Source organism: Chamaea fasciata, unplaced genomic scaffold, assembly GCF_029207755.1.
Source record: "Chamaea fasciata isolate MVZ Bird 193981 ecotype frontalis unplaced genomic scaffold, bChaFas1.0.hap1 SCAF_38, whole genome shotgun sequence".
Classification (NCBI taxonomy): domain Eukaryota; kingdom Metazoa; phylum Chordata; class Aves; order Passeriformes; family Sylviidae; genus Chamaea; species Chamaea fasciata.
Genome location: NW_027094123.1, coordinates 2,309,438 through 2,330,418, shown reverse-complemented (window position 1 = coordinate 2,330,418; position 20,981 = coordinate 2,309,438). Strand labels below are relative to the sequence as shown.

Sequence of the window (20,981 nt, the reverse complement as noted above, 5' to 3'; positions counted from 1 at the left end):
GCATGGATGTGTCTTGTATAGAAAGGAAGGAGTGCACAAGCACCGTGCCTGACACTTTCCCTCTCTGTGTTCATTCCATACCCATGGGTACAAAGACATTATGGAAACCCTGGCGCAGACAGAGCCTTCTGTGCATGGATACAGAGACATCCAAGAGCCCCTTGGTCATCCTGCTGGAAGGACGACAAAAAGGGAGTGGGAACTCAGCAGTGAGGAGAGCTGAGGGCTGGAGAGCAGCTCTGAATGACACTAAAATGTCTCTGGGCCACTGAGACATTGCTACTCTTCAGCCAGTGACAGTCCCTAAGCCTGGGACTCAGTCTTCCTCATGCTGAGGGGCACCAAGGAAGGCAACAGTGTGATGGAGACTGGCATGGGCTGGGAACTCACTGGGGAAAAATAGAGAGCATTGTGAAGGAAAAGGCAGGTGGAGGACAGAACTGTTCAGAGAAGAGCTGAGCTACAGCTTGAGCAAGCTTAAAAATGTCATTTGGGGCCATCCCAGATTGATTTCATTTCAGAAGGTATTGAAGAAGTTTATTTTTTGGGCGGTATCATGTTTTCTCTTGGAGATGTACACTGCAAACTTGAGCTGCATTGCCAAAATGCTCAAGGCAAGTCTCTGCTGCAGGGCACACCGTTTCTTCTTTGGCTGATTCCGGCCCGGTGCTGAGCCCAGCAGAGCCCTGGCAGAGCCCAGAGCAGCCTCAGCACCCGCAGAGCCCGGCTGCAAGGACAGAAACCAGAAACCGCCTGTCAGCTGAAGGCTCCTGTGCCCTTGTTCCAGCCGCCCGCGGTGCCCAGGCCACGCTGGCCGTGCTCAGGGCTGGGCCCAAAGCTGCCCATCATTGCTGGCAGGACGTGTGCCCAGCCTGCAGCCAGCCACGGCGCATCCAGCCCTCAGCAGCTGCCCAGAGCAAGATGCTCCTGTGCTGGCTGCCATCTCCCAAAAGCTCTTACCCCACCCGTGCCAAGAAGACGGGGACCCACCTCACGCCATCCGCCGCTGGAAGAAAAGCTGCTCCCAAACCACGTCCTCAGCCTTCTCCAAGGGCGCGGCCCATCCACGCCACAGCTGGTCCCAAGCACTTCCCAATCCAAACTGGACACCACCTAGAACACTTCCTTTAGAAAAACAAACAACAAATTAACAGACAAAAAGGGGAAACAAGGGAAAAGGTAAAAGATGTGATCTCTGTCAGGGGCTTGAGGAAGGGCCAATTCCGACATGCTTGGGAAAAACCCACCCACCAGTGAGGGAAGCCCATGCTTTCACTCTTCCCCCCTGCACTGCCCCCCAAAATAATGGTGATCCCAAAGCAAACAAGGGCAGTGGAGCAGCCCAAGCCCTTCCTTGCCTGCAAAGCAAAGCAGCCCATGGACAGGCTCTGGAGTCCCACCTCTGCTCCCACCTGGGGGGTTTGTTTGTGTCGGGCTGGCTGCCCCAGCCCCAGCCCAGGGCACGGTGGGTGGTGGGGGCTGTTGGCAGGGCCAGGAGCCAACTCCCATTTCGTAACCACCCCAGCCTGTGCCCCCAGCCCTGCCAAAAAGCAGCTTGGCAGCCCACTGAACAATCAGTTGGACCTGCCCCAGCAAAGAGAGGAACCTGTGGTTCCTGGACAGGCCGTGCAATGCCCAAATCTGGGAGCATCCCCCTGTGCGTGGACTCATCTGCAAATTGGCTGTGGAGCCTGGCTTTGAAGAAGGTGCCAGAATCGAAGTCAATCATCTTCACCTTTGTGGTGGCCAGGTCCCAGAAGAGGTTTTCATCCTTGATGTTGTCCTCGCTGTCTCCAGCAGCAGCAGCCCCACCTTGTCCAGCTTCTCCAGGGGCTCCTTCTCGTTCCCTGGGGGTGAGACCAGGCTCTCAGGGCTCTGCCCAGGGCCCCAGCTGTCAGTGAACCAGGACAAGCAAAACCAGCCTGGATGGCAGCCACCAGTGCTGGGCAGAGCAGCTTGGCTCCAGCACGAGGGCTGCCTGTGCCCATCCCATGAGCCCTGCGCAGTGACACAGGCAGGACAAAAAGTCTGGGTTGCTCTGCTTCTGATCGCCGAGGCATGTGTGCAGCTGGAACTTACCAGGGCCCTGCATCAAAGTGTGCCTGTGGCTCGCTCCCTTCTTCTATGGCAGGTGAGTATCCTGCATCCAAGGATCACAGAACAGGTCTTCTAATGAGGGCCTGTCCAAGGAGTGCACTGATAAACACCACCTGATCAGATCTTGGCAATCTGGGGAGAGAAACCAGAAGCCGCCAGTCAGTTGGAGAAAGCTCCTGTCCCACTATTCCCATGCCCAGGCCATGCTGCATGTGCTCAGAGCTGGGCCTAAACTTTCCCACCAATTCCCTGTTTTGGAGGAGATCAGGAGAGCAGGACATGTGCCACCTCCTCAGCAGCTGCCAAAGCAGGATGCTCACAAGCCAACTGCTGTTTCCCAGCACTGGTATTCCCCCCGTGCCCAGAGATGAGCATCCACCTTGAGAGAGCCGTTGTGGCAGGGAGAGCTGATGGCCCCAGCTGATCTTCTGACCCCTCCTGAAAGGGTGTTCTCCACAGACCATCTGGTGCAGCAGGATGCCCAGGGACCAGATGGTAGCTGGCTCGCCATAGTACCAGCCACAGTGGCTCCATTCCGGGGGGCTGTAGGATGGTGTTCCTATGGAATACAGATGGAGTTCATCAGGGGGATGCTGCTGCTCCCAGAGCCTGGCCCCAGCATCCCTGGGCATGCGGGGGCTGCACCAGTGGCACGTGGGGTGACCTGCTGCTCTCTCACCAGCACCAGTGACTTGTTCACAAACTCAGGGTTGGAAAAAAAGCTACTAGTGTCGGAAGGGGGCAGCGGAAGCCGTGGCAAGGCCTGGCCATGACATCCAAAGGAAAAACCCACCCAGCGCCGGGGAAAAACCATGCCCTCATCCTCCCTGCCTGCATTGCCCCAAAAAACATTATGAAGCCAGGGCAAATAAGGCAGGCAGAACAGCCCAAGCCCATTCTTGCCTGCACGCCAAACTGGCTGCTGCACTGCTTCTAGCCCCCGCTTCTCTGCTACTCTCACCCACAGGTGTTTTTGTCGAGCTGCCTGCCCCAACCCCAGCGCCAGACCTGGGCAGAGTGGCTGGCAAAGGCTGCCAGCAGGGCTGGAAGCTGGCCCCCCACACACCCCTGCTCAAAAGCCACTTGGCTGAAGACTCAGTGCTGTGTCTGGCAGCAAAAGGGAGAGTCCCTGCTGCCACACCCAGGCTGGGCCATGAGATGCTGGGACCGGGAGCACCCCCCTGCGTGGGCTCACCTGCAAATTGAGTGTATGCTGTCTTTTGCAGGTAGGTGCCACAGCCAAAGTCAATCAATTTGGCCTGCCCGGTAGCCAGGTCAACCAAGATGTTCTGGGGTTTGATGTCCCTGTGCAGGACCCCGCAGCTGGTGCAGTGCCGCACGGCTTCCAGGACCTGGCGGAACAGCTCCCGCGCCACCTCCTCGGACAGGAACCTCCGTGCCCGAATGAAATGCTGGAGGTCCTGACACCGCTCCGGGCGCTCCAGCACCATCACGATGTCGTTGGAGAGCTCCACCCACTCCAGCAGCTGGACCACACCAGGGAAGCCAGTGGAGACCCTGTCCAGCAGCACGATCTCCAGCGGTGCGCTGGTGCCGTTGGGCTGTGGGAGGACCACGATGCCGTCAGTGGGGCTGAGGCCGTGCCAGGGGTGGGGAAGCGCTCACCCTGCCCGGGATGTTCTGCACCCTCCAGTGGCCGCACGCCCGCTCTCCCTTGAGGCGTCCTGGCGGATTCCACCCTGCCGGGCCTCGGCTCGTCCCCGCCCGGCACGCCCCGGCTTCTCCCGCTGGCCCCCGCTCACTCACCAGCTCTCCCCAGTGCCGGACGCGGTTCCGTGGCACCCTTTTGATGGCCACCTGCAAGGCAAGGGGAGCAGCGGGCTGAGCTCACCGCCCGCCCTGCCCAGCCCCATCCTCTTCCTCCTCCTCCGCCCTTCTCCTCCTCCTCCTGCACCCCCTCCTCCTGCGCCCGCCGCTCACCGGGGCGCCATCCGAAAGCCGCGTCGCCGCGAAGACAGTTCCGAAGTCGCCGCGCCCCAGCAGCGAACCCAGCCGGTACTGCTCCTGGAGGCCCCGCTGCGCCTTCCCTGCCGGAGAGACGCGGCTGTCAGCGCTCGGCCTGGGGCCAGGAACGGCCCCTGAGCGCCCCTCAACCACCCCAGGCCGGGCATCCCCAGGCGTTCGCTCCTGGGAAGGCGACACTGGCGGCTCGGGGCCGGCGGCCGCGCTGGCCAGCGGCGGAGCTCGGGCCGGGGAAGGCGCAGCGCAGGCGGCGGGAGCGGCCGCGCCGCGTGTGTCCGCGGGGCCCGGGAGGGGCCGGGGCCGGGCTCGGAACAGGCGGAGGCAAAGCGCGGCGATACTGTCCCTGGCCCAGGCACCGATCCCCGCCCAGCACCGCCATCGCCAGGACAGCCAGAGGCGGGCGGAGGCGAGAGCGCGGTGGGAGGCCCGGGGGCGGGGACGGGGCAGCCCCGCCCGGGGCCGGGGGCGGGCCGGGGGCATGGCCCGGCCCTGCAGGGGAGAGGGACACTGGGAGAGGAGGGGGACACCGGGACAGGGAGACTGGGAGCGGGTGTGGGACTGCAGGAGAGGGAGAGGAGAAGCAGGAGGGAGTCACAAGAGTAGCTTTTTTTGCTGCCGCTGCTGCCGCTGCTGCCGCTGCTGCCGCTGCTGCCGCTGCTGCCGCTGCTGCCGCTGCTGCCGCTGCAACTGAAGCCCCGGGGCCGTTTCTCCCCGGGGCCGTTTGTCCGTTGCCCGCTCAGCGCCACGCCGAGCCCCGCGCGCCCCGGGGGCAGCCCCTGAGCCTTCCAAACACGGGAACTTTGCCCCGTTGAGCCAAGACCCAGAGCCTTGACTCCTGCACTGTGGCAGAGCAATCCCCTTGGCCGCTGCTGTGCATTGTCCCTGTTGAGGGTCACACACTGTCAGAGAACATTCCTTGAATGCAGAATTCGTACCTGGCCCAAGCACTGCACTTGCGTCTCCAGCATTGCTTTCCAAGAGAAACGGGGGCAGGCAAATTGTGTGTAGCTCATGGTGTTTTACAGCGTCTAAAACTTGCCAAGTCATGGATCTTAGAGGTGAGATCCATTTGTAGTTAATGAGATGGAGAAGTAGTGCAAAATGGAAAAGGGGAGCATAGAAATAAATAGAGAAAACCATCTTGGATTGGTTCTTTCCATTTTTGTTTCATTTTTTAAAAGCTGTTTCAGCTTTCCCAGAATCTTCTCCACAGTCCTGTCTGCTCTTTCCAAGAACCCTTCCTGGAGAACGAGCTGCAGCTTCTGTCACTAAATGTCCTACCAACGGCAGCAAGTTTGTGAAGGAAAATAAAAAATGGTTTTACAAATATATTACGGCAAAAGGAAGGCTAAAAACCGACCTTTGTTCTCTGCTGGATGTGGGAGGGAACTTAGGAACTGCAGATGAGGAGATGGCAGAAGTGCTTAACGCCTTCTTTGCCTCAGTCTTTAGTGGGAATATGGCTTGTCCTCAGGACAGCTGCCCTCCTGGGCTGGTAGATGGTGTCAGGGAATAGAATGGTGCCCCTGTTATCCAGGAGGAGGCAGCCAGAGAACTGCTGAGCCAAATGGATGTTCACAGATCTGTGGGCCCAAGTGGGATCCACCACAGGGTGATGAGGGAGCTGGCAGATGAGCTTGTGAAGCCGCTCTCCATCATTTACCAACAGTCCTGGCTCACTGGTGAGGTTCCGGAGGACCGGAAACTGGCCAATGTGACAGCCATTCACACAAAGGGTGGGAAGGAGGAACTGGTAATTAGAGGCCAGTTAGCCTGACCTCAGTACCCGGTAAGGTCACGGAGCAGTTTATATTGAGTGTCATCATGCAGCACCTACAGGACGGCCCGGGGATCAGAGCCAGCCAGCACGGGTTTAGGAGGGGCAGGTGTCGTTTGACCAACCTGCCTCTTCTATGAACAGGCGACCTGCGTGGTGGATGTGGGAGAGGCTTTGGATGTTGTCTGTTTGGACTTCAGCAAGGCCTTTGACACTGTCTCCCACAGCACACTCCTGGAAAAGCCGGCGGCCCACGGCTTGGACAGGAGCACTCTTTGCTGGGGAGGCAAAGGCAGAGGGTGGTGGGGAATGGCGCCGCATCCAGCTGGCAGCCGGTCACCAGTGGTGTTCCTCAGGGGTCTGTTCCTCGGGGCTCCTGGACTCAGCCCCAAATCCACCTGATAAAAAACCACCGAAATCCCTGCGGAGCTCTTGGTCTTCCTTCAGTTGTCTTCAAGTCTCCACGGCTTGTGCAGCTGCTTGGAATCAGTTCGGAATTCCCTTAAGGAGGAAGATATCAAAGCGCACCTCGTGATTTTTGGTTTTTTAATTGCAGGAGTATTTTTTTTATTTTTCATTTCATTGAAGAGTTGACTGAAGCGTTCTTTAGGTGATTTTGGGAAAATTTGGGGGAATTTTGGGGAGTTTTGAAGGAATTTTGGGAGAATTTTGAGGATTTGGGGTCATTTTGGGGCAAATTTGGGGGGATTTTTTGGGAAATTTGAGAGAATTTGGGGGAAATTTCGGGTAATTTGGAAAAAATTGGGGGAATTTTGGGGATTTTGGGAAAATTCAGGGGATTTGGGGGGAAATTTTGGGGGATTTTGGGAGGAATTTGGGAAAAAAATTTGGTCTTTTGGGGGGAAATTTGGGGGTTTTTTTCCGGAAATTTGGGGGTTATTTGGGGGAATTTTGGTCAAATTTGGGGAATTTTTGAGGAAATTTTGGGAATTTCTGTGGGCTGTTTATGGGGGGAAATTCGGGAGAATTTTGGTCGATTTTGGGCGGATTTGGGGACAATTTTGCGGGAGATATTTGGGGAATTTTGAAGAATATTGGGGATTTTTGAAGACATTTTGGGAATTTTGGGGGGGATTTTGGTAAAATTTGGGGATTTTTTGCGACTTTTGAGGAAATTTTGGGCATTTTTTTAGATTTTGGAGAAGTTTGAGGGGAATTTTTGGGGAAATTTGGGGCGGATTTTTTTGGGGGGAAATTTGGGACAATTTTGGGGTCATTTGGGGCCTCGGTGTATCCCGTCGGGCCCCGCGGCGCCGATCTGCGCCTCGGTGTATCCCATCGTGCCCCGCGCTGCTTAGCGCCTCGCTGTATCCCGTCATGCCCTGCGGCACTGCTTTGCACCTCGGTGTATCCCGTCATTCCCCACGGCGCCTCTTTGCGCCTCGGTGTATCCCGTCATGCCCCGCGCCTCTTTGCGCCTCGCTGTATCCCGTCATGCCCCGCGCCGCTTTGCGCCTCGGTGTATCCCGTCATGCCCTGCGGCGCTCTGTGCCTCGGTTTATCCCATCATTCCCCCGGCGCCGCTTTGCTCCTCGGCGTACAAATGACGTCACCCGCGTTTATTTTGCCTCTCATTTGCATAAATTTACATAAGGCTGGTGCATCAGTGAGGGGGGAGGGGTCAGAGCCACGCCCAGGCCCCTCCCAGTACAAACCAGTAACTCCCAGTCCCCGTGGTCAGTGACGTCATTCGCGTTTATTGGTGCTCTCATTTACATAAATTTGCATATCGGCGCGGTGGGCGGGGTCAGAGCTGCGTTGGCCCCTCGCACTCCCTCCCAGTAGAACCCATTAACCCCCAGGCCCCGCCCAGCTTGTCCCGCCCTTGTTGTCGAGCTATATAAGGGAAGGGGGCGTGGCCTGACGAGGGGCGTGGTCGGTTCACCTGTGGGGGGAGGGGCAAAGGTTACACCACGCCCAGAAACCCCGAAACCAGTTTAAACCAGTATAAACCAGTAACCCCCAAACCCACTCCCAGTCCATCCCAGTATAAACTAGTGACTCCCAAACCCTCTCCCAGTCCATCCCAGTACAAACCAGTGACCCCAAACCCACTCCCAGTTCATCCCAGTATAAACCAGTGACCCCAAACCCACTCCCAGTCCATCCCAGTATAAACCAGTGCCTCCCAGTCCCCGTCCCAGTGCCCTCACCTGTCCATACTGGTTTGAACTGGGATCTCTCGACGCTCAGCAGCCTCCAGGGAGCGGCTCAGGGCCAGGGCCCGGCGCTGGGGGATACCGGGAGTTACTGGTTTATACTGGTTTGTACTGGTTTGGGGGTTTTCCTTACTGGTTTGTACTGGGAGGGGGTTTAGGGGTCACTGGGATGAACTGGGATGAACTGGGAAGGGATTTGGGGTGACTGGTTTGTACTGGTTTATACTGATTTGGGGTTTTTCTTTACTGGTTTGTACAGGTTTGTACTGGGAGGGGGTTTGGGGGTTTTTTGGGACTTTTGGGGAGAATTTTGGGGATTTTGGGGCATCAAAAATCCCAATTTTCAGTGGGAATTTTGGGTGAATTTGGGGGATTTGGGGGCTTTAAAAATCCAAATTTTTAGTGGGAATTTTGGGGTGAATTTTGGGGGTTTTGGGACTTCAAAAATTCCAATTTTTGGGTGAATTTTGGGGATTTTGGGGCTCCTAAAAATTTTAATTTTTAGTGGGAATTTTGGGGTCATTTTTGGGGATTTGGGGCCTCCAAAAATCTCAATTTTAGTGAGAATTTTGGGGGATTTTTGCTGGGAATTTTGGGGTGAATTTGGGTAATTTTGGGGCTTCAAAAATCCCATTTTTCAGTCAGAATTTTGGGGTCATTTTTTGAGATTTTGGAGCTCTGAAATCCCGATTTTTAATGGGAATTTTTGGGGTCATTTTTGGGGCATTTTGGGTGAATTTTGGGGGATTTTGGGGCTCTAAAAGTTCCAATTTTTAGTGGGAATTTTGGGGTGAATTTAGGGGATTTTGGGTGGAAATTTTGGGGTGAATTTAGGGGATTTTGGGGCTTTAAAAATTCCAATTTTTGGGTGAATTTTTGGGATTTTTGGGGCTCTAAAAATCCCAATTTTTAGTGAGAATTTTGGGGGTTTTTGAGGGATTTTAGGTGGGAATTTTGGGGGGAATTTTGGGGCTTTAAAAATTCCCACTTTCAGCAGGAAATTTTGGGGTGAATTTTGGGGATTTTTGGGCTCTAAAAAATCTCAATTTTAGTGGGAATTTTGGGTGGGAATTTTGGGGTGAATTTGAGGGATTTTGGGGCTTAAAAAAATCTCAGTTTTCAGTCGGGATTTTGGGGACATTTTTTCGGATTTTGGGGCTCTGAAATCTCGATTTTTAGTGGGAATTTTTGGGGTCATTTTTGGGGCATTTTGGGTGAATTTTTGGGGATTTTGGGGCTCTGAAAATCCCAATTTTTAGTGGGAATTTTGGGTTTTAATGGGGGGATTTTTAGTGGGAATTTTGGGGTGAACTTGGGGGATTTTGGGGCTTCTAAAAATCCCATTTTTCAGTCGGAATTTTGGGGTCATTTTCTGGGATTTGGGGGCTCTGAAATCCTGATTTTTAATGGGAATTTTTGGGGTCATTTTGGGGGCATTTTGGGTGAATTTTGGGGGATTTTGGGGCTCTAAAAGTTCCAATTTTTAGTGGGGATTTTGGGGTTTTTTGGGGGGATTTTGGGGCTCTGAAAATCCCAATTTTTAGTTGGAATTTTGGGGTGAATTTTGGGGATTTGGGTGCTTTAAAAATCCCAATTTTCAGTGGGAATTTTTGGAGTAAATTTTTGGGATTTTGGGTGGAAATTTTGGGGTGAATTTTGGGGATTTTAGGGCTTCAAAAATTCGAGTTTTTGGGTGAATTTTTGGGATTCTTGGGGCTCTAAAAATCCCAATTTTTGGGGGGAATTTTGGGGTAAATTTGAGGGATTTTGAGGCTTAAAAAATTTCAGTTTTCAGTGGAAATTTTAGGGTCATTTTTAGGGATTTTGGGTGGAAATTTTGGGGTGAATTTAGGGGATTTTTGGGCTTTAAAAATCTCAATTTTGGGGGGGAATTTTGGAGTAAATTTTTGGGATTTGGGGTGGAAATTTTGGGGTGAATTTAGGGGATTTTGGGGCTTTAAAAATTCCAATTTTTAGTGGGAATTTTGCGGTTTTTTGAGGGATTTTAGGTGGGAATTTTGGGGTGAATTTGGGGGATTTTGGGGCTTTAAAAATCTCAATTTTTTGGGGGAATTTTTGGGATTTGGGGGCTCTAAAAATTCCCACTTTAAGCAGGAAATTTTGGAGTGAATTCTGGGGATTTTGGGCTCTAAAAATTTCAATTTTAATGGGAATTTTGGGGGAATTTTGGGTGGGAAGTTTGGGGTGAATTTGGGAGCTTTTGGGGCTTAAAAAAATCTCAGTTTTCAGTCGGGATTTTGGGGTCATGTTCTGGGATTTTGGGGCTCTGAAATCCCGATTTTTAGTGGGAATCTTTGGGGTCATTTTTGGGGCATTTTGGGTGAATTTTGGGGGATTTTGGGGCTCTAAAAGTTCCAATTTTTAGTGGGAATTTTGGGGTGATTTTTGGCATTTTGGGGGGAAATTTTGGGGTGAATTTTTAGGGATTTTGGGGCTCTAAAAATCCCAATTTTTAGTGGGAATTTTGGGGTGAATTTTTGGGATTTTGGGTGGAAATTTTGGGGTGAATTTAGGGGATTTTGGGGCTTTAAAAATTTGTCCTGGGTTGAAGTATATTCTATCACCATCTTCATGAACTGCTGAAACCAGGTGAGGCAGTGCTCCCTGCCTCCTCCACTCTGGCTTATCTTCTGTTAATGGGCCCATCAGCACCTTTGCTACACAGCTCACAGATAACCCCCTCCTGGACTACCTCCTGTTAATGGGCCCATCAGGCCTTATCACATGACTCACCATCCCATTGTGAGATGCTCCGCCCAGAGGGAGGAACCAAGCATTCCAGCCTGGATATAAGCTGAGACTCTGAACACCAGAGGGGCGCTTACCCACTGGATTCCCAGAGGACCCGAGCTACGAGACCTTTCTACAGGATCACTGCTTCAGGAAGACCACCTCATCTGGACTGCTTCCATCACTGCGCTCAGGTTGTATTCTGACTCTGTCAGTGGTCTTTTGCATTATTGCATCTATTTTAGTTTACTTTCTTTCCTTTTTTTTTTTTTTCCTATTAAATTGTATCTCTGACTTGGAGCCTCTCATTTGTTTTGCTTCCAAACCACTACACATGGAAAAGAAAAAGCCCATTTTAGTTATTAATACAGTTGTTCACGTTCCATCACAATCAGAAGACAGCATAATTAACTATTAGCATATTATTTGAGAATCAAAGCTTCCAGCCAGAAAAACTGCCTGTCAAGAGATGTCAGTAAGCAGAGGCAGCCATAGTACGGAGACCACACAGTTCCTCGTGCCCACACGTTCCCAGTGCACGATGCAAGTAATCATCAAAAGCACAGCTGAGACAGAATACAGTAATAGAAAGTTAACGACTTACACCATTTGCACCATAAGAATGCAGTAAGAGGAGGGAGCTCAGGCAAATACAGTTACAAAGTAGGTTGAAAAGCAGCTCGTCTTACTAATCAGAACAGCATTGAGCAGTACAATGTGCAGAATTCAGAGACAACGTAACAAAAATATTATCTAGCAAATAATATATGCCTGTGGTTAAAGATCGAAATTATGACACCCATTCCTGGTTTTGCCAGCTCTCCTGTGAAATTGTGAGGAGGCTCCACTTCTCCATCATTAAAATGGGGATCACAGGAAATTCTTGTTACTTGGAATGCTAAAGTTTACTTAAACTTTCAAATTCTGCGTATAGGATACTGCAGAAGGAGTGTTTTCAGTTTTATTTAAGTCTTGAATTTTAAGCACAGTGGAAATGAATGAAAACACAGTTAAGTTAAACTCTGGTGCTTATTTGTCCCTGGACCTTTTGGATAAAAGTCCCTCTGGACTAAAAATCTGAGGAAAACTAGTAACAGCAGGGAAAGTCAATTGCATTCATAAGTAGAAATGAAAGCTATGTAAGGTGAAGAAACTCGTGTGGCATGCGTCAATGGAACCAGTCCTAGTTATTAGTTACTAGTCGCGGCGAGCAGGCGCTTTCTCGCTTCCCAGGCTAGGAGACGCACTTTCCGTGCCGCAGAAGCTTCTCTGCTTGTGGAGAGAACCAGTCCACCAGGCCATTGCTATTCCAATTTAAACATTCAGTTCCACTCTCTGCCGTGCTCCAGATACCCCTATATGTTACTCCAGTGTCTTTGTAGCATTTAACTTCAGTATCTGAAAACAAGGTAAGATCTGAAAATCTAAGGACAGCATACCAATTCTTTTCCCTGACAGTTTCCCCAGTCTCTGTTCTGTTTAAACTTGGCTCTCAAATGTCTTGTCTAGTAAGTCAGTGAAAATGCCCTGTCAGGCAGTCTGTAAGTGTATATGAAGGTCTTCAGTTACAAAATTTAGAGTTTTATTAAGAGACACCTAGAACAACCAAGATGTGCTTAAAAGTTCTTTGTAGTATTAGCTTTAGAATAAAAAAAGACAACTTACTAGAGAGCCTAGCCTACAGCAGGAGCTTCTGAGTATCTCATCCTTGTGTACTGCACAGCTAACCCCAATAGCATTGTTCACAGCAGTTGCTGCGGTATACTCACCTATTTCACACCGCTTCCCTGAGAAACCTTGGTGGCACTGGCAGATGAAGAGCTGTGGGGAATAATATGCCTGTGAACACTGGCCACCATTGTAGCCTTTATTTCTGGTGCAGGCTGTGGAATAAGCAAAAGCCAGGAAATACTGTTAGATTTCACAGAAGCAAGAAGCTGGAAATGTAGACACACCTTTCATTTTCCTGTCAGTCTCTTTTAGCCTGTTCTGTTTTTCCCTACCCACCTGTTATTGCCATGTGCTTACAGCCTTTTTGTGTAGCGCTTCAATTTTTTCTCTGTTTCATTCTCTCCACATATTCTATCAGACTTTCTCAGCTCCATGCCCACTCCCACTTAGTCCCGCCCATGACAGTGTATACTGGTATTTTCTTTTCTATCCTCTTCTATTCCCAGACAAATTTTCTGTGCAGTAACTCTGGCCCTGACAGTGGATGATTAGATGGACAAGCTCTCACCATTTCCTTTTTCTTTGTCATAGTTACCTCTGACAGGCACAGTGTGGCAGTGACTCCAACCACTGCCACACCTACAGTATTTGATTCTGCTCCCTGAAAGCCTCAGCCAGGTCCCCCTGTATTGGTAAATTTCTGCAGATGAATTATCTGTGCAAATGGCTGTAATCAGAGAAAGGAAATCCTCTTTTAGTTCAGGGAAAAGACCTGGCTGAGCAAAAGGACTCCCTTCTATTTCCAGGAGAAAAGCATCTGTGATGGGAGCATCTGTCTAATGGGTTGCCCTTTTTCCTTCTCAGACCACAATTGTCCCATCTCTCTTGCTGCTGTGCTGCCAAATGTACTGTTCCACTATTGACTCGTCTCTCTCTTTCTTTCAAGAAGAGCAGAGGGAGGGGAAAACTTTGTTGTGGATGGTATTAACGCTCTGGTATTTTGCCTTCTGAATCTCTTATCCACATAACCATGACAAAAAGCTCTCAGGCTCTGTTTCCTCAGCATGATTTGCATTCCCCTCCCATGTTCATAATGCTCCAGCTAACATGGTTTTAGTTAGCCTGGCTTACCTCTAGATCTGGCTCCTCGTTTGAAACGCATGTGTAAGCCCTGCAAGCAAAGAAGGTTAATTCTGTGAGTAACTGCTCTCTTAAAAAAGATGAGAGAACAAGTGCCTTCAAAGAGTCAGTCCTTTTCTTAAGGGCATGTAAATCAGGAAGCTCTGAGGAATTCTCTGCCCTCTTGTCAGACAGTACAGTGAAAAGTGCCTCTAGTACCTCAGTATGGGTTCCTAAGAATTGTAAATCATTTTGTTCCACAGATTACCAGGTGATTGCTTGTCATCTGAGTGAGGTGAATTTGGGATATGCCGTACTCACATTGTGTGTGAAGTCATTATGTGTTCTTGGGGCGTTGCAAATGCTAACTAAAGCTTGCCAGCTTTCTGCTATTTGAAGGAGGTTCAAGCAAATAATTTCCAAGGTAGGTACAGTCAACAAGCAGTTACTTTTGCTCACTGACATGCAGTTTCCCCGTGAGACTTTGTAGCTTGATTATCTTTAAGAGACATGTCTCTTGCAGCCAGTTAAATGAAATATTTTGGATAAAGTTTAATGGAGGAAACCAATTTAGAAAGCTTCTTTGATTAGGCCACAAGAGAAAGAAGATAAGAAGGAGGAAATGTGGGATAGCAATTTTTTGAGAAAGGGAGTAAACGTTCTGGAATTGTGTAGCATTTACTCAAGCTGTGTGTGGTGTGAGGCTTAAAGTGAGGGGACAAGGGAACCACTGACGTGCAGTTTTAAGTGAGAATAGTGATGAAGATGATGACCATAGAAGACGGAAGGCTGGTTACAATGGAGTTCTTATTAACAGTGAAAGGTGACAGTGAACAGATACACCAAGAATACCCGGAGAAGACTTGTTTACTTGCAAGTCTTGAAATGAAAACGAGCCAGGATAACACATAACACATCCACAATGATAGACCACTTTGTAACATTTTTCTTCCTCTGATTTGTAGTGAGCTAAGCAGATTCTCATTCTGTCTGATGCAGACAGCTGCAGCCAATGGCAAAAAAATGCTGCTGAAAATACAGGAAGATGGCAAGAGAATTATTTGATGCCTTAGCCTCTTACCTGGCACTGGGCAGTCATGATTGCTCCTACCAGCACAAGGAGACATGGGAGCTTGCCTTCCATTCGGAGTGTTTTTCACATCAGCTCTAAAGATCAAATTATCTGTAGAGACAAAAGATAGGATGTTGAACAAAGGAAGTTTACAGTGTGAATGGAGTTCAAGGTGTAACTTTAAATGAAAGTTTTAAATGATGAGAATTCTTTTTATACATTTTTTCAACCCATCACTTCTCAGCTGTCTGGTCTAACTGTCCTGGTCTTCCTAGGGAAACTGCCAGGCTGGATCCAGATGTGCTTTTACTTGATAAACTTAGAAACTCGATAAGCTAAAGCACACTCATTTACATCTGGAGGAAACTGAGAGAGTGCTTCCTGGGGAATAATACAGAAGTAAATTCCAAGTACTTTTTCCCTAAATTGTAGGATGCCAACAGTAGTACCATGTGCACTATTAGAGAGATGGGCTTATCTGATGATGCAGTGTAATGGTGATTTAAATGCGTTAATTGAGATTCTGATTACTGACACCTACTTAAGAGATCTCTTGCAGAGGGTCTGCTGAAGGGTCAGTTTGTGTTAACTGTGGTTTAAGAGGATCTGCATTTCTTGTAGACTGCTACTTTGGGTGAGAGTGAAGATTCTCTCTTGTGTAGAGAATGTGTAGGCAAAATGACTTTGCTTGATGATAGGTGAGGACTTATTTTCAATATTTCTACCGATTCTTCCCAACTAAGCCTTTAGTTTTTACTAGTATCATACGCTTTTGCTAAAAAGGCAGAGTTATGGCAATGGTCTGGCAGGCTAGCTTTTTTTCTGATAGTCTCATTTATTTGTTGCAGCATCTTTCTGTATGTCCCTTCTATGCAGTCACAACTATACATTATTCCCTCTAATCTCTTCAGCAGCTTTACACTTCAAAGCCCTCTTCAATCCACCAAGAAGAGTTTCTGCTTTCTCCAAATCGATTTACATAGTCTGACTCGTCTATCAGTACTCTTGGGAGAGAACCTTCATTGATCCCTAGTGGAAGATTGTAAGGTGTCATGTAGATGTGGTACCATTGTGGGGTAGGTGCATCTGTAGGCTGTACCCTTCCTGAAAGTGATGAACTCTTGTCTGTCATAGGAAGAGATAACACATGGTAGTTCTAATCCTAAGGCTTTTCTGACCTTTGCTATAATCTGCGCATAGCTAAAACACAGACCTTAGGCCTCAGATGGGAGTTGATACTGTCAGGCAAAGAGGGATGGAACAAATAGGAGGATGAAAACGGGATGACAGTGACTTCTTTCATCTTCTTTCCCATGCAATTAAACCAAGGCACAAAGCTGTAATTGCTGCTACCGCAAGTCACAGTCCATAGAGTTTTGTGCTTCTGGAGAATTTAATTGCTGTTGCTGAAACTTCTTGCATCCCTGAGAATTTGTGGAACTCTGGAGTTCCCTCGGGATAGAGAAGGGAAAGACTACATTCTGTGTTCCTTACTTGCAGTACCTGGACCAGCTGGAGAATTGCTGTGGCTTGCGGGAAGAAGCTATTCTTATCTTGTTATCTGACATTGGTAAGTGGTGGCAGTACCTTCAGTTGTCTGAACTATGGAAACCCTTTTAGTCCTGAGTCCACTCTCCAGATATACAGTAGTGACCTTAGTGACTCCATTTCAGACTGACCTTTTATGATCTTGATCATTTCCCAAAAGTGTTGGGAGTCTGGGGAGGTTCTTGCCTACTGGAAGCTAGCCAGCATTACTACAGTTTACAGGAAGGATGTGAGGGAACATCCGGAGAGAGAACTCAATTTGTGTCCAGAGTTCTATGGTGCTGACTTTACCCCTGACACTCAGTGTTTCATTGTATGTTTGATTGTACAAGGTCTGATGTGAAAGCCATGCTTATTACTAGATAGAGTAGATGAATCCTTACTGAGCTCATGCTAGGTACTGTTACTTAGCTCTAACAACTGGCTTTTTCTGTCTCAGCTTCTGCTCTCAGATACCTTCATGAGAACAGGATCATCCATAGAGACCTGAAGCCAGAGAACATTGTGCTGCAGCAAGGAGAGCAAAGGGTAAGCAGGAAGCAGTCGTCTCTACCTGCACAGACAAGTAAACTTACAAGGAACCTGCATGTGCTTCATGCAGTTACATGGTCCCTCTGCAAGAGCACTCAGCCCAGGATAACACCTGTCTCAGGTCACTGTCACATAGTATTCTGTGTGCAGCTGAGGTGAGATGTTGTATTAGACGTCTGTTAACACCTGACATTTTGACTTTCAACTATTAAGGAAAGAAGCAGACTGTACTGATTGACCAAAGATCGGAAGGAGCTAGAGGCGTAACTGCTAAGTGTGCTACAACACCTTCAAATTCATTGTGGTTTTAGAAATCTACAGTAGCCTCCCATTTCTGCTTCTATCTCTTCACTGGCACCTTTCCTGCATAGCTTTGAAGAGCCAGACCTTTTCTTTCTGCTGTATGATGTGCTTTTAACAGGACTTCAGTCTGGCATTCTTATTCTCTGTTGTGTGTTTCAGTTAATACACAAAATCATTGACCTTGGTTATGCTAAGGAGTTGGATCAGGGGAGCCTGTGCACATCCTTTGTTGGGACTCTGCAGTACTTGGTAAGAAAGGAATTCAGCTAGAAGAGCAGCTACTGCTTTCTAGTGGGATAGAATTAACTGTTACCAAGCTTTGGGCTGGGATTAGGTACTTGCACGGTATGGGGTGCGTTTGTGGTGCTGAAGCTAGCAAAGGTGACTGCTTTTTTGCTGACGCTGGGTTTTGCTGAGACTGGGTTTTGTGCTACCTGCATCTGTTATAAATAAGCAGGAGTGCCAGTAACCTATGCTACTCACTCCAGGAGGGTCTTAAAGCCCGTGAGAGGCAGCGTTCAGTAATGTCTTTAATTATTTGTACAAATGTTAATGAGATGTTAAGGGACAGAGAAAGCTGAGAGCTTTCTGGCCAAAGCCATCTGGCTTTGTCTCATGCGTGTAAACTGTATCAGGCCCCAGAGCTGCTGGAACAGCAGAAGTATAGGGTGACAGTGGATTCCTGGAGCTTTGGCACGCTTCCTTTGAGTGCATTACAGGCTTCCGACCATTCCTACCCAACTGGCAGCCAGTGCAATGGTGAGTGAACCGTGGCTGGGTGGTAAGTGGGCATGATGTGACTTTCCTGTTTACAGGAAGCAGAAGTGTGGTCCCTTGATTCTGAGGATAATATCCCCATGTTTCTTGCCCTTTTGGAAAGTGACCCCTTTCACGGGGGCTTGACTCACCTGAGCAAGTTCAGCATTCCTGATCCTTGCTCTATGGGATAAGGGCTGACTCCCGCAGGGCAGGTAACAGAAACCAAAGTGGCATCTGTATTATATGTCAAGAGTAGCTTTTAAGAGCCTACTAGCATGCAGGCTGGGAAAGGCGGGCAATTTTTTCACCATTGTACTCGCTTACATTAGGCATACAAAAGTGCATCAGAAGAGTGAGCTGGATATTGTTGTTTCAGAAGACTTATCCGGAGAAGTCAAGTTTTCTAGCAGTTTGCCCTGCCCCAACAATCTAAACAGGTGAGTACTAAAAATTGCTGTGCTGAGATAAACTGATTCTTCTGCAAAAGGACCAAGTTTGTGTTATATGCCTTACTGTGTTAATCTGTGAATACATTGAGTGCGTGACACAGGCAGTACTACTGTCACTTGTCAGACTTGTGTAGTCTTGGTTTCTGCCTTCTAAACACTGCGTTTGTGATGGGGAGAGGTGGAGTGCTGGAGGGAGAAGGAGGGGGGCAGTTTTGTCAGTCCTCCCACACAGAACAGGCCGTATCGTTACTGCCAATGAACTTTTACCTTTTCTGATCTCCTGGTTTTTGTTGCTCAGTGTTTTGTCTGGGAGGCTGGAGAAATGGCCGCAACTCATGTTAATGTGGCACCCACGTCAGAGAGGTACAGATCCTACCTATGGACCCAATGGGTGTTTCAAAGCATTGGATGACATTTTGAACTTGAAGGTAAGCAATATGTCTGTATTACCCTAAAAAGTTTTCCAGAGAGCAGTTTCCTGAGCCTCTGAATCCTGGACTTAGGAGGAAGAGTGAGGCAGAAACTCATAGAACTGTCTCCTGATCGTTAGTGACAGGTGCTTTCCTCTTGCTTCTTTGAGGACAAATACTCCCTGAGCTTGTTGGGAGTAGCGAATAGCTTCTGTGCATGCTTGGTTCCATATTCTGATAGAGGATTCTACAGGTATTTAACTGCCATGTGGCCTCTCTTCCACTTGATGGAGGACAAGAACTTTGCCATAATGTTAGGAAGTAGCTGTAAAGTGACTTCTTGATTCTGCCAAGTGCTTTGAACAGTTTCTTGGTGGTCATTTTTTCGGTCCCTCAATCTCTGCTCTAAGATGACCAATGTATCTTCAGCCTTTCTCATGCCATGCTACTCTTCTGGTAGTTGCTTCACGCTTTGAACATGGTTACGGGAACTGTGCACACCTACCCTGTGACAGAGGAAGAGACTCTGCAGAGTGTGAAGGCCAGGATTCAGTCAGATACAGGAATTCCAGAACAGGACCAGGAACTAGTGCAGGAAGCAGGACTTGAATTGTTTTCTCAGAAGTTGGTCACTAAACATACAGCTGATGGCAAGGTGAGTCTCGGTATTCCCTTTCTTAAGTTTGAGTGAATCAGAAGTCACTGCACTCGCTTTGGGATCACAGCACTCCCTGCTGTTGTGGCATGCTTTTGTCATGGTAACCTCACAGACCTAACAGCCACTGTAGCGTAGGCAGCCTGTTGCCTTTGGTGCTCTGTGTTTGGTTGAGGAGGACTCTTCTGTTTGTGGTGTTAGCAAGGCTTGCTCTTCCCAAGAAAACCTGGTTGGGTCTTTTGTCTTGTGCAGGGGAATGATACTGCAGCAGCAGACACAGACCTTCTCTTCCTCTTTGATAACAAGAAAGTTTCCTGAGGCTCAGGTGGCCTTGCGTCCTCATCCAGAAAGTGTTGGCTGCATCCGTAAGGACTCCTCTGGCATGAATATGAAGGGCGGGCCGGGGTCAGTGTTGAGAGGGGCGTCTGTGTTTTGTGGTCTGTATCATGCACAAAGAGTAGAGGGAGCTTTTGCGTATTGGGACTGAAGAAGCAGTAAAATGGACTGTCATTCATTCAGTTTATCAGAATAACTAAAAAAGGGAGGTGTTTGATTTTGACATGCTAGGGGAGCTGCACAGGGGTTATCCAGCTCTAGGCTTTGCAGGCAGTAACATGCCCCTCAAAGGAGCAATGTTTTGGTCTGGTTTGTGATAACACAGTATTCCTGCTTCACGCTGATATGTACATTTCCCTTTCTCCCACCTCCTCTGTTTTCAGTTCAGGATCCAAAGAAGAATCTCCACTTTTTCCAGTTGCGGGAAGTGTGGGGTCAGATCTGGCAGACGATGCGGATGCTGAAAGAGGACTGTAATCGGCTTCAGCAGGGGCAGCGAGCAGCCATGTACGGTGGCCGTTTCTCCACAATACTTATCTCTGTCTTTGTGCGCTGGTGGAAGGGAAGACAGAAATGGGACCCTGTTGGAATGGGGAAGCCCGTGATTGGAGCTGTATGCAATTCATGAAAAGTGGAGAGTTAGCCCTTTGGCACAACTGCATTTGTCCTCACCGCTGTCTCAAGTATCTGTTTTGGATGTAAATGAAAGCCTGGTGGATTTCTACTTTCAGAGGCTAATAGGACCTTCTTGTCCTTGCAGGATGAATCTGTTGCGTTACAATAGTACCCTCTGGAAGATGAAGAATTCTATGGCCTCCCTTTCTCAGCAGCTGGAAGCAAAGCTGGACTTCTTTAAAACAAGCATCCAAATTGACCTGGAAAAGTATAAAGAGCAGATTGAGTTTGGAATTAGTGAGTATAGCATCTGGAAAACGGGTCTTTTCATGACTCTTCTCCTCACAAAAACACCTGCCTCCTTCTCTGTGAACCTGAGAAAGCCAGTCACTCTTCTTTGATTCCTGTAGCTTCTGAGAAGCTGCTGTTTGCCTGGAAAGAGATGGAGCAAGCTGTGGAACTTTGTGGGCGGGTATGTTTCTAAATCTAACTGCTAATCATAAAGAGGTTTGCTTTTGTTGTCTCTCCCCTCCTCCCCCTTTAGCTTCATTGTCCCTGCCTTAAATAGAAGCCCCTTGTATCTGCACTGATGTCAGATTTCACATTGCCTTGGTTTGTGTGGCACAATTTTTGTCCATTATTAGTACTACATGAAGCTCATTCTGTTGTAAGGCTTAGGGGGAAACGGGAGATCTTGGCGAAGCCCCAGAAACGTCTTGGAATTT

The 20,981-nt window shown here is 48.8% G+C and overlaps 2 protein-coding genes across 2 annotated transcripts; one reads left to right on the top strand and one right to left on the bottom strand.

The window, feature by feature from the left end:
- Positions 1 to 1,808: 1,808 nt before the first annotated feature.
- Positions 1,809 to 3,635, bottom strand: LOC136303597 (serine/threonine-protein kinase pim-1-like; the record flags this gene model as incomplete). Its single annotated transcript, XM_066207219.1, has 4 exons — positions 1,809 to 1,847; positions 2,080 to 2,229; positions 2,477 to 2,656; positions 3,293 to 3,635. Coding segments are annotated over 3 exons (630 nt in total), but the record flags the coding sequence as incomplete, so codon positions are not given.
- Positions 3,636 to 13,785: 10,150 nt separating this feature from the next.
- Positions 13,786 to 20,118, top strand: LOC136303583 (inhibitor of nuclear factor kappa-B kinase subunit beta-like). Its single transcript, XM_066207211.1, is given in 10 exon segments — positions 13,786 to 14,002; positions 15,565 to 15,726; positions 16,151 to 16,220; positions 16,638 to 16,726; positions 17,192 to 17,281; positions 17,668 to 17,731; positions 17,734 to 17,791; positions 18,121 to 18,228; positions 18,539 to 18,664; positions 20,025 to 20,118. Coding segments are annotated over 9 exon segments (717 nt in total). The 5' UTR covers positions 13,786 to 14,002; positions 15,565 to 15,708.
- The last annotated feature ends 863 nt before the right edge of the window (positions 20,119 to 20,981 follow it).